Here is a 13,410-nt window from a genome sequence, read left to right as displayed (position 1 = left end):
AAGGCGTTAACATGCAAAAAAAAAGGCGTTAACATGCTATCTACTACTACTTGGCATCCACCACTGGTGGTACGCAAAAATCTCCTGGCCTCACACCATTCCTAAATAAAGAAAGCTCCTGCCTCACACTCCATGACACACAAAGCATCGACCTCAGCAGCAGCTGCAACATCTATTCGATCGCCTCGTCCCTCTCCAAACCAATCAAGAAGTTAGTCAGCAATGGCTCTGAGCAGAACCGCGATGAGCGTGTCTTTCCTCGTCGCCGTCGTGGTGGCAGCCGCATCGGTGCCGGCGGCTACCGCTCAAGCCCCATGCGACAGCGCTTGCCGTCTCAAGGCGGCGGCGGAGGCTTTCACTGCCGCCCCGCCCACCGAGAAGGCCGCCGCGGTCGAGATCTTGAGCAACAAGACTGAAGGTGCCGTCTCCTCCGCCGAGTCCGCTAACCAGGCTGCTGGGCTGGCCACCCACTGCCTAGACGACTGCAACAAGCTCTGCGGCGCAGGCAAGAAAGACCTCGCGTGCAGCGCAAGGTGCGAGACCATCTGCCGCGTCGAAGTCGAGAGCCTCTCCTTCGCCGCCGACGTGTACGCCAAGAGCTCGGCGTCGGAGAAGACGGCCGTGATTCAAGCCATCGACAAGCAGGCCCGCCAGCCAAGCGACAAGATCAACGCGATCGCTGCCACCTGCATCGGCGACTGCGGCAAGTTCTGCGCTGAGGGCAAGAAAGACCCTGCGTGCGCCACCATTTGCGAGGACGGTTGCCGTGGCAGAGCCGTGAGCGTTGCCTTCGCTTTGGCCACTCCCGACAAGAAAGAGACCATCAAGAAAGACATCGCAGCCGTCGCAGGACTTCCCTAATTAAGGGCTGGGATTGCGTGAACAGAGCCCTGTCCAGCAAAGCGTTCACACATGCAATGCATGCTTCGTTAAATGTTTGCTTCTCTTTTTTGGAGTTGATTTTTTTAGGCACTAGTACTTGTGTATTCAGTTTTCTAATGTGGATTTCCTAATTATCATCTCGATAAAAGATTATACAATTTTGCTAAAGCACATCTAGATGTGCCATCTAAATCCTATATCATTGATCTTACATGAAGATTCGTGTGGGTATTTTTTTAATTTTCTTTTTTTACCCTTCATTGAGTCACTTAGATGTGCAATAACTAGGCCACATCTAGATGTGCCCTAACAAACCCAAAATTATATATTTTTTTTATCTCTTACGTCATTTTCTAATGTGAAGACTCATGCAAAAAAAATTGCGAAAGAACTTTCAATCTATTCATTTTCAATCATGACAGTATAATGAATATAAAAACTAATAAAATCTACATCGAGATTTGTAGTCCACCTAACGACAGCTACGAGCACTAAATTGAGCCAAATGCACGCCGTCGTCATCGCCCCTCCCTCAATGGAGTCAGGCAAAAATTGTTGTAGTAAACAGCCGGGAAGTCGTCGTGCTAAGGCATCATATAACAAGCGCACCAGAACAACAATCATCGAGATGAAGAGAAGTGTAGATCTGAATGATCCAACTTGAAGACACACGAACATAGACGAATGAATAATTCACAAATTATTAATCCCATATTCTATTTGTCAATAATTTCACGTCAAATGAATATTTTCCCTATGGATCCACCTTTTATGTCTATGCATTTGAGAACTAATTTTGAGATTCAGTTATTACATTTTTGTCAAGTTTTCTTAGAGTAGAATCTTGTCCTTTACATAAATTGAAATTGTATATTTTCAAATGTTATAAGAAAATCCAATTATGATTCCATTTACTTTGTTACACATCAATACACGACAACTAAATAGGGAACGCTTCACTTTCAAGTTGTCTAGATATGATAACGAAAACTTTCAATGTACATTTCAATGTGTTGTCCGGTGGTTGCTTTGTCATTTATAGTACCTTATTCCATATGCCATTGTTGTTTGTTGATGTATGTCATCGCTCTTTTTTTCATGTCAAGCTCATCGATATGGATCAACACACCCAGAAGTTGAATCACTTAAAATTCTTCATAATATACTGACACAATGTGTGAGACATCATCTAGTTGTTAAATAAAATCAAGTATACGTCCAAGATTGAGCGCATCATAAACATAGATTATGAGGAGCCAAAATGGCTAACACATCATCGTGGGCCGGCTAAAACGCCATAGGGCCACATAACTTTATACGGATTACTCACTACATCTTTACCCTTCTATTAGTCCTTCCCTAGGAATAAGCCTGGCCGCTCGCCAACTCAAGCCCTTCCTCCCGCATGCTGCCAAGCACTGTTGCTGCCATGGGCATTGCCCAAGACGGGATCATTGCGATACCGCACAAGCACCAATAAATCAACATGATGGCTAAATGTGCATCTGCTGGGAGCTGCCTTTGTGGCTCCTTGTCGACCCACCAATCCACCAAATCTGCACCAATCTCAGGGATTCAGTGTGCCTTACCCCAACGAGTAAGGATCACCATCCAAACCTCCTGAGCAAGCACACAACCAAGGAGAACATGTTGAAGTCCTCCGGCCCTTCGTCACAGAAGGGACATAGCGTCGGGTTGCATTCTCCTAATAAATAAAGCATCACAGACAAATTCGGCCGAGAATCTACCGTCCTTCTCCCACGCCAATTCCAAGTTATCCTTCGCATCAGCATAGAACTAAAAGCCCCCAAGCAAAGCTTCGAGCTCAAGAAACTCTACAGTCACTTTCCCTACCATGTTTGGGCACACATCAGTCCACCATCCATTGTCAATGAGTCCATCCCTAACCAAGCAAGATCAAACGGCTCGCTTGTCCACACAGGCAAAGAGATGCAGCCAAAGTCTCTTATGCAACCATCTTCGTGCCAACAATCCTCCCAAAAGAGGGTGTTCGTCCTTTCCCCGACCGTGGGTTTCATAGCCCCAAAGAAAAAGGCTATGGCCTCCTCGAGGACCTACATGTTAAATTCCTTCCATGGTTTCTCGTCGACTACCCTCTCCATCCACGGCCATCTATCCCGGAGAGCCAAGTTTAGTAATTGCAAGTTCGGCAGACCTAGGCTACCTATCCTCTTCGGCAAACATACCTTGTCCCAAGACACAAGGCAATGGTTGCCCTTTACGTCCTTTCTTCCGACTTGACAGGGAGATCTAACGCTAGAATCATGTGCACCAACATCGTTGTGAACATGGTTTTGACGAGCAGAATCTCACCACCATGGAATAGAATGGAAGCACGCCGTCACTGATTAACCACATTGTGCACTAGAGGTTGTAGTTGTGTCGTCGTAGTTTTCCTTAGCCACAAGGTAACCCCGAAATACTTGCATGGGAAGGGGAGGATTGGACAGTTGAGCTCCTGCCTGGCAACCTCGCTCTCCTCTGGACTACATTTGATGAGGTGGACGGAGCATTTCGGAAAGATTTGCGCATAGCGTCGAGGCCACCTGAAAGTCCCTCACCATCTTTGATGAAAGAACGCAAGCTATGAGGGTCCAGCCTAAAAAGGCCATCACGTGATTCGAATAAATGGACATTCGGTCATGAACCACTCTTGCCGCCAGTGGCAATAACATGCCCTTGTTTGTTGCTGCCTCAAGCAAATAGCAGCGGGGATAACGGGTGCCCCTGTCTACACCGCCTCTTGTTGTAGATGATCTCAGCCGCACCCAGTTGAAATGATGTAGCCTGCCATATATAGAAATGTGTGGTGCGCTAAGGTTAAAGTTAGAACGTTCACTCGAGACGCGGCTGTTCTAATCCGGAGCTCATGTGAGCTCGGATGAATAGTAAATAAAAAATAGTAGAAATAACAATTAAAAAATTCTGAATTTCTTTTATGTGAAACATTGACAAAAAAAATTGTTGGCTTGCAGAATTGCATCATATGACATTCGTGGAAATCGTGGCAAAAAAAATCGATGCTCCAAAATGTCATATGCATTTTGGAGCATCGATATTTTTTGGCCACGTTTTCTACAAATGTCATTTCATGATGAAATTTTGCAGTTATGAAAACATCTGCCAACGTTTCACATAAAAAATTCAATTTTTTTTAATTCTTCTTTGTTTTTTATTTATTTTATTGTTCACCCGAGGTCACATGAGCTTGGCTTAGAATAGCACTTCGGCGTTCACTCGCTGACTTTTCCACTTAATTACGAGGAAAGTAGCACCGATATTTAGCAGCACCCACTTGTAGACAACCATTGATCGTCCATTGAGGATGCAAGATGGAACTAACTACGGATTGGCTGCCCATAATTGGTCTATATATTTTTAGAATGGACATATTTGTCTTGTGGGGCTACGCACTCTGGTAGAAAGCCAAACAAATACTTGTGGGGAGAGGCTCTTGTTAATTGATCATTAAACTAGTTAGATTTGTTCATCGATCACGTACGTCACCGGACAAATCAAGAAGAAGCACCCAACCTACCCACCTAGCTAGCTCATGAACAACATACTTTCTTCGTTCGGAATTACTTGTCGCAAAAATGAATATATCTAGAACGAGATACATCCATTTCTGCGACAAATAATTCCAAACAAAGGGAGTATAGAGCAAAGTAGCTCATCGGCGGAGGCCTGTCTGGCCGGCCGGCGACCCAAGACGAAGAGACCCTGCAAGATATGACGGAGGGCGATGGCGGCAAGTGCCCGGCGACGTTCTCCAGGGGTCCTACTTCATGGCTAGGTTGATGGTTGTCATCGGCCTCATGGCCAGCGTCCTCGCCCTCCCCGGCCTTTTCCATTCCGGCCTTCGACGCCTGGGCCAGCCAAGCATCATCTCGCACATCCTGATACGTTCGTACAGTATATATCTTGGCAGCTCCAATCCATCCATCGATCACCCTATTAGCACTTGATTTGTCGTGCTAATGGAGTAATGGATGCAGGCTGGCGTGGTGGTCGGCCCGACGGTGCTTGGCCGCGTGGTCAACCTCCGTCCGCTAGGCATGGAGGATGTCAGCATGGCGCTGGACGACGCCATCTACTTCCTCCGCGTCGTGTTCATGTTCTTCACCGGGCTAGAGATGGACTTGTGTTACATGCGGCGCTACTTGCGTGCCTCCCTCGTCCTCGCCTGCGACGGCTCCGCGCTGTGCCTCCTGCTCGCTGCCGTCGGCGGGCTATTCTTCTACGGCCTTCTGCACCCATGGGAGACCTTCTACCAGAGGGCATCTACGCTTCCACCGCTCTCTTCATGCTCGTCCTCACCAGCACCGCCTCGCCCATCCTCATCCGCATCGTCACGGAGCTCAAGCTCACCGGCTCCGAGACCGGCCAGCTCGCCATGGGCACCGCCTTCGCCAATGACATAGTCAGCCTCACCGTCGTCAGTATCATAGACGTCGACTGGACCACCTATGACAAGGATGGCAAGGCCAGGCTACCGCCTGGCGGCCTTCAAGTGCAGCCGATCGCAAAGCTGATCTCTTCCTCTTCCTGTCGCTCAACGTCTGGATCGCCATTCGTTTGGTGGTGTGGCTGGTCAGACTGCTCAACAGGGCCAAAAGGGGCGGCAATACATCAGGAGGTCCAAGCAATCATACAAGCATGACACCGAGATTTATTATCAAGGTTCATCATCATGGCTACATTCCCGGGGCCTGATTACGGGCGCTCCTCCCTGTGACACCGTCACAATACCGCACCTCGGCCGCCCGGGCGCCGACACACGCCGCCGGCTCCCCCCGCATGCCCGTGCTATTATGTTGGCATAGGTTACATCGTGTGTCTATCCCCGATATATATGAGAGGCCTAGGATATAGGTGTCCTATTAGGACACAACTCCTACCCTATATGGACAGTCTAAAACCAAGTCCAATTGTAACATACCTTGTACGATAATATTCGACACAACTCTAACAAACTCCACCTTGACAAATATTCTCCACCACCTTGAATTCATCCATGCGTCGAACCTCCATGTACATTGGACTTGAGATACGCCATGGGTACCGCTGCTACTCCCAGACTCCATGTGACTCCACCTGCAACTGTAGTCCCTTCTCGTCTTCTTCACAGTCAACACTCGAGCAAAAATTAAGTTCCTCATTACTCTACTTTGTGCTCCCAATTTCCGGAGAATCCGTTCAACATCATCACACACCGAACACTGTCTGCGTGAAAATGAACAACTCACATATTAGACGCCACTTATAAGAGTTACCTGAACTCAACATCACCGCTCTTTCTTGACCGCATGTCTGAAACTTGAAAGAATTTCACCGTCGTCCTGTGTCATCCTGAGTCAAATTCACAGTTGTCTCATCCTTTTTCCCGGATAGTCTCTGACATGTCCCACAGCTATAGCACTCAACCTCCTTCTGTACTTATCACCCGCACTTTGCATCTGCACCGAACACCACAGAATATACGGCCATGTACTCTCTCAGCCTTTGACAATTCCAGACTCTCCGTCACTTTCTCAGATTCTCCATGGTCAACTCCTGTCCATCTTCCGGTACCGATAGACCCAGTCACCAACTTGAATCCGGTACTCATCAACACTGCTTCAGCACCCTTTGCACAATTTTGTCTGACTACATGTCTACCATTAGTGCCTTGGTCTGTCACTGTGTCCCGTGCTTACCGCACGCCTCGCCGCTATTACCGCGTCGAGCCTCTGCTGTCCTGGTCGAGTCTCCCGGATAGCTAGCCCCCACTGCCTTAAACCCCACTGCAGAGAACCACCGATTATCACCGACCGATGCCGAGTATCACGTCTCCATCAGACCACTGGTACCCAGTCTGAACCACGTGTCTCTCACCTTCCCGCTGAAATAGGCTACGATTCTCCGGATCCTTACGTCGTAGCCCCTCCATCAGCACAGAGTGAAGTCGTCCATCAGACTCCAGCTCCACCTTCAACATGACTCCATGGTGGTTGTACGTGCCACCCTCCCGCGCTCTGTCGACTCCAAGCTCTCATGTGCACCGTCTTGAATCAACCCCGCGCCATAGTCTGTCGAAGCCACACAAGCCCTCAGGCCTGCACCACGTGTTTTCACGTCCCAGAAGTCGGCCACCATCAGCATCACGCTCCTATGTCGTCGTCGCTGAAATCACCGTCATCTTCTGCTTTGACCAACATCCACGTCAGTCCATCAGACAATCCAGTCCGACCCAGCTGTGTATGTCCGACTGCAACCATGCTCCACCCTGCATCGTCTTCACCCGCACATCCGTGCATTGCTTGACGTCCTGTGCATGCATGATCCTGTCATTACGCACTCCAGACTCCTCCAAGCCTTATACGCACGCCGCCATCCTTGAAACTTTGTCCCAGATTCCTTGACAACTCCAAGATTACTCATTGGTCTTGCAATGGTAAGAGTATCCAGTCAATGTGCAAATTCGACCACGCCCACGTCCGCTCCAGCTTGCTTCACACAGCCACACCATGCATATACATAGCCTGCATAGTTTTCCGCATGTACACGTACCAGCATGCACCCACCACGCCCTTGCATTGCATGCCATCTTGTTTCCGAAACATCACAGAGCCATGTGCGTACGTCTCTCTACACCTCGTTCTTGGGGACATGCTCCAATTCCTTTTTCCACAACAAATCTCACGTGCCTCAATCCCAACCAGCAATACAGATCATCCATGCATAAGCCCTTCCCACGAGTAATTTGTCGTCTGGCGCCAGGACCTACCAACCTTTGCCGTCGCACACGCCCGCACAGGCCTGGAGCCCTCGACTGATCCGCGCGCATCCAGAGCCCTGCCGTACATGGGCCTCTAGCAGCCCACCAGCCCCGCTCCACGCGGAACCAATCCGAGTCGCCGCCGCTGCTACGTTGCCAGCGCCTACGACATCTGCTCCACCGAGCATAGCTGGCTCATGGTGCCGCCGCCAGGTCTCTCCTGACCAGATCACAACCTGATCCGCTCTACCCCGATGTTGGCTGCACACGCGATACAGCACCGCTGTAGTCGCACGCGCCAGCCAGTCTGCACGCCCGTGACCTCTCTCGCTGAATTGCTGCTGCAAACCGATCTGACCTGCCGCTGTCGCTGCTTTCCGAGAGCTTCCAATCACGCCGAATAGTTCCGATCCCATTGTTCTCGTCGCTTTTGTCCTTTGATCTTCCCGAGCCTTCGATGCTTTACTCCCCCAGATCGTTGAACGCAGCACGAAACAAACTGATCTCGTATTCTCGCGATCACCTTTAGATGAACCTCTGCAACTTTTTCGAACCTTGCTCATGATACCACTTGTTAGAATAAATCCGAGACGCATCGTCGATCTACCGAGATCCAAGCAATCATACAAGCATGACACCGAGATTTATTATCGAGGTTCATCATCATGGCTACATCCCCAGGGCCTGACTACGGGCGCTTCTCCCTATGACACCGTCACAATACTGCACCCCGGCCGCCCGGGCGCCGGCACACGCCGCCGGCTCCCCCGCGTGTCCGTCCTATTATGTTGGCATAGTTTACATCGTGTGTCTACCCCCGATATATATGAGAGGCCTAGGATACAGATGTCCTATTAGGACACAACTCCTACCCTGTATACACACAGTCCAAAACCAAGTCCAATTGGAACCTACCTTGTACAATAATATTCGACTTCGCCCCTCTGCTTTGGGGTCACCGGCGCCAAGCTCGACTTCGCCAAGATCAGCCGCTTCACCGCCACCCAGCTCATTCTCGTCGTCGCCTTCACCACACTGCTCGGCACCACCGGGAGGGTGGCCGGCACGGTGGCAGCGGGGTGGATGATCGGCGTCCATGCGCGGGAGACGCTCGTGCTCGGCTTACTGCTCAACGTCAAAGGCTACGTGGACATCCTCGCGATCAACCTTAGCGACAAGGCTGGGATTTGGGGCGACGAGGCGCAGAGTGTGCTTCTCGTGTCCTCCATCATCAACACCTTAATGGCCGGGCCGGCATCCGCCGCCATCGTCCGCCAGCAGCGCCGCGCCTTCCAGTACTGCTCGCACTGCCTCCAAGACCTCAAGTTGGACCAGGAGCTTCGGGTCCTCTTGTGCGTCCACGGCGCCGGGAGCGTCCATGCCATGCTCACGCTGGCCGAAATCTCCAAGGGCAACACGCCGGTGGCCATATACCTCCTTCACCTCATCGAGCTCATGACCGCGGGCAAGTACGCCATCACACATTTCTACCACCCCAAGGGCGGCGCCGATGACGACAACGGCCGGTGGAGCCACACCCGGAAGATCGACCAGGTGGTCGCCGTGGTCGACCGCTTCACAAACGATACCATTGTCGCAGTGCGTTAGATGACGGCCATCTCCAGCCTTGTCTCCATGGACGCCGACGTGTGCAATGGCGTCGAGGACACACACGCGTCCCTGGTCACCGTGTCGTTCCACAAGGAGCAGCGCTACGACAGGCGGATGGTGTGCCGCCGCGAGGGCCGGCGGGAGCTCAACCAAAGGATCCTGCAGAGAGCGCCGTGCACCATCGGGATCCTCGTTGAGCGCCGCCTCGGTACCATTACCATAGCGGAGAGGCAGTCGACGGCCGAGGGCATTCGGAGCGGGGCGGTAGACCCCAAAGCCGAAGACTCAGCCCAGCGCACAACGTGGTGGCTCTGTTCCTCGGCGGACCAGACGACCGGGAGGCTGTGGCGTACGCGACGCGGCTGGCGGCCCACCCGTCGGTGAGCGTGACGGTGTCGAGGTTCCTTCCAGGAGCGAGCATGGACACCACCACCGAGGTGCGATCGACAATGTCGACATGCACCGACGACTCGGGCGACGATGATGACCACATCACGGTGATGGTGGTGGGCGAGGCGGACGAGGAAGGCATGGCGGACGAGGAGTTCATGGCGGAGTTTTACGTGAGGTTCGTGGAGCCTGGGCATGTCTCTTACACGGAGAGGCACGTGAGAAACGGGGTGCGGATGGTGGAATCGCTGTGGTCCATGGTCGGGATGTACTCGTTGTTCATGGTGGGCAAGGGTGACGGTGGCGGCGGCACGGCGGCGGAGATGACGAAAGGCATGGGAGGCTTAAACGAGGAATGCCCGGAGCTGGGGCCTATCGGCGACTTCCTGTCGTCGGACGACTTGCTCGGCTATGGCGCCTCCGTGCTAGTGCTCCGGCGCCACAACGTGCAAAAGAAGACGAGAGGAACGACCCAATGATCGTCACGCTAGCGGTGTCCAACCAGGAACGACGTTATGACATTAGAATCAGAGAATGGAATATACGGCAATACTAGTACTGTAGAGTAAATTGTATATTGTATTCGTGGACAATATAGATAGAAAATTAACTGATTGTTGTTATTTACTCTCTTCCAAGGAACACTGTATGCAACTCATCGTATTGGTGCAATTAGGGCATCTCCACCAGACACTCTAAACGCCCACGTACGTTCACGCGTAGCTGTTCGGATGTAGTTTGCCATTCTATTTTCATAGGTTCGTAGGCTGGGATGGAAGATCAGGGGGACTTTGTAGGCGTCCAGCCATATCGGACCTACACAAAAATCTCTCCCACGCTCGCCCCTTCTCCCGCGCAAAGTGATTGCCGCGCATTCATGTCGATCTAGAACGCTAGTGTTGTATTCATGGCCAAGCCAGAGCATACGCGGCCTTAAACTGGAGCCAACATTGCAGCGGCGTGCTGCCCGCCTGCGCCGCATCCCGATCTCCGTGCATGTTCAATGTCGAAGCGGTGTGACTGGACGAGACGGCGGCTACCTGCCGCATTCCACCGGTTGCCCGCCCGTCCGCCTACCGGCATTAAACAGGCGTGGCATCAAGAAACCCGCTCTTGCGCTCGCATTGACACAACTTGCCGCTTGGCCTTGCTCACACCTGTAATTTAAAGGTGGCCTCGCCCGGCACCATCCACACCACAAACAAGTCCGCTTCCAATCCTCCTCCTTGCACCACCTTCGCAAAGACCGAAAGCTCTAGGGCAATGTGAAAGAGCCACTCGACGAAGCAGAAGCACTAGGTGACCGGCCTTGCGGCCGATTGGCTAGGCCATCATGCGCAACGAAGAGGCGGGCTTGCCGACCAGCTCGTCGGAGGTGAGAGACGATGACCCGGTGATGGAGGAAGCCTACGATGACGAGCCGAAGGCACATGCGCACTTCGATGCTGTTATGGCAAAGGAGCAAACCGTGTTGGCATTCCAGCAAGCGCAGGAGGAGCAGCGGTACAACCTCGCCCTCTTCGCACATCACCGTCTAGCGAAGGGCCAAATCTACATCGAGTTCGCGAGAGGTCATGGTCGTGGACAACCCAAACTTCGTCGAGGAGCAGCGAGAATTCTACGAGGTGTGCGCAGCACCCGCGTGGCGGTCCAAGACGAGAATGCATGCAACTGCGTATCGTTCACTCCAGCAACTGCACGTCATTGGCGTTGCTGCGGTGATGAGGCCGGTCCGTCCACGTCCATCGTCAACCTCACCTCCTTCATCGGTGACGGCTAGGTCGCGAACTTCAACGAGGAGTAGGGCATGGGAGACGGCAACGCCTCGTGTACATATCCTACTCTTCCTTGTCGATGACCGAACCTTTACTTCGCGGGATTCACGGCCTTCGGACATGGACACGGAAGGGAACAACAAGGACTTGGAGGATGGGCGTCAGCAAAGATTTAAACTATGTTAGGGTCCGGATACTTTTGTTTAATGAAATATGTCTATAATGTAATGAATGTGGTCCGGTTTAAATGAAAATTATTCGATTTGCATGAAATTCATATGATTTATTCATATCCAGTTTAAAAGGTATACCGCAGACATATCACTGTAATGATTGGATGGCCGGTTCTCATATCACTGTATGGGGACTCATCTGCGGACAAATACAATGTTTATTTCGGGGACCCGCGTTGGAGATGCCCTTAGATTCTTCCATGGCACTTGCTGCATTATCCAATGACTCTGAGTCGTTCTGCTTATGGCCGCCTCGTTGCAGAATTAAGAGGCTTATGTTGCATCGGGAGTTTATTCCATCTAAGCTTGGAAGAGAGCAAAATAGCTTCCTAGAGAGCAAATATCCCATCTCTTTGAGGCGTCAGAAAGAGATGGGGACGCATAGGCTCAAAATTGAGGAGGAGCATCGGGCGACAAATGAACAGATAGCCGAGGAGAACGGTTCATCATGCTAGATCGAATGCCATGGATCTAGTGGCGTGAGCATTTCGGGAGGAGACACGAATGACAATCATACGTTCCAGTGCTGCCGGAGCAAGGGAAGGTGCACGTGGCAGAGGAGGGCACGGTGCACCCGCTGAAGTGAAAGGGGATGACGCACACACCGACAACATATGATTTGTACATGTCATCATTAAATGTTACTCTCTCTCTTAGTAATCTAAACGCTCTTATATTTCTTTACGAAAAAAATATTTTTCTTGCATCTTGTTAATCATTATGTATGTTGGCATCTGCAGGAGCGTGTAGGAAGCGGAGGCAATAGAGCTCCTGACTGGCTGACAGAGCTCGCGGTAATATATGAAGGTCCATTCATGATAAAAACCAACCGGGCAAGCCTGTCGAGATCAAAGAAATGGCGGAAAATTTCTCTTCCTGGTACGTCAGGGCTATCAGAAGGGATTGCAGGACTCGGCTCGTTTGACATACGGCTCACACACTGACATGTGGGCCCAGACCCACACGTCAGCGGCCCAACGGCAGGGGGGGCATACGTCAGGGGATCCGGCTCCGGGATTGCAATAGGCTAGTAGTGTCAAAAACGTTCTTATATTTTGGGACGGAGGGAGTAGAACTGTTGGGGGTCAGATCATGTTGGAAAAAGTCCCAGCCCAGCTCCACCAGGATGGCATGGTGTTGAGTTTGTAATGAGTGCTTTTACACCTAAAAAGGTTACGTACATATATGATTGCTTTTAAAATGGTGTGATAGAAAGTTTGATTTTGGAGGCAGTTAAAGTGTTTGATAAGGAAAAATAAAATGAAGGCTGAGATATGGCGACTCTGAGTTTGCACGTCGCCTGACCAACCTCCAAATGCATATGCATAAGTTTGCACGTCGCCGGACCAACCTCCAAATGCATATGCATATGCATCTGGAGCACGCTCTCTATGCGATATGCCAGGCTGTAGATATCTTGACTTTACACACTCCATATGCAATACGACGACTACAGATATGTCACTCTGCTGGAGTTGCGCTCCATATGCAATATGATCTGCAAATATGACGACGTGCTCATATGCCGACTACATACATGGCGGTCCACTAGAGTTGATGTAAGGCTGGCTTCCAGAGTGACGACATAAAGCTCGCTGGCTGGATCATGGCGCAGGAATACCAGGCTGGCTTCCACGAGGAAGGCAAGGCGAGAGAGACAGCGGCCAAAGGAATACTAGCATAGATTTAAGTGGGAAAACTAAGCTGTCTAAAACATTCAGTGCAGGTCCTCAGCTAC

General features: G+C 51.1%; 1 protein-coding gene and 1 pseudogene across 1 annotated transcript; both read left to right on the top strand.

Annotated features, from left to right (window-relative positions):
* Window positions 1–11: 11 nt before the first annotated feature.
* LOC125518786 lies at window positions 12–1,040 on the top strand. The gene has a single exon (XM_048683678.1). The coding sequence runs from the start codon at window positions 223–225 to the stop codon at window positions 859–861; it is 639 nt and encodes a 212-aa protein (XP_048539635.1). The 5' UTR covers window positions 12–222; the 3' UTR covers window positions 862–1,040.
* Window positions 1,041–3,110: 2,070 nt separating this feature from the next.
* LOC125532773 lies at window positions 3,111–10,297 on the top strand (annotated as a pseudogene).
* Window positions 10,298–13,410: the final 3,113 nt, after the last annotated feature.

Source organism: Triticum urartu, chromosome 1 (genome assembly GCF_003073215.2).
Source record: "Triticum urartu cultivar G1812 chromosome 1, Tu2.1, whole genome shotgun sequence".
Taxonomy (NCBI): Eukaryota; Viridiplantae; Streptophyta; class Magnoliopsida; order Poales; family Poaceae; genus Triticum; species Triticum urartu.
This window is presented reverse-complemented; position numbering and strand designations above follow the sequence as displayed.

Coding starts and splice junctions, on each gene's coding strand:
- LOC125518786 (XM_048683678.1), top strand. CDS start 223: ATGGCTCTGAGCAGAACCGCGATGAGCGTGTCTTTCCTCGTCGCCGTC.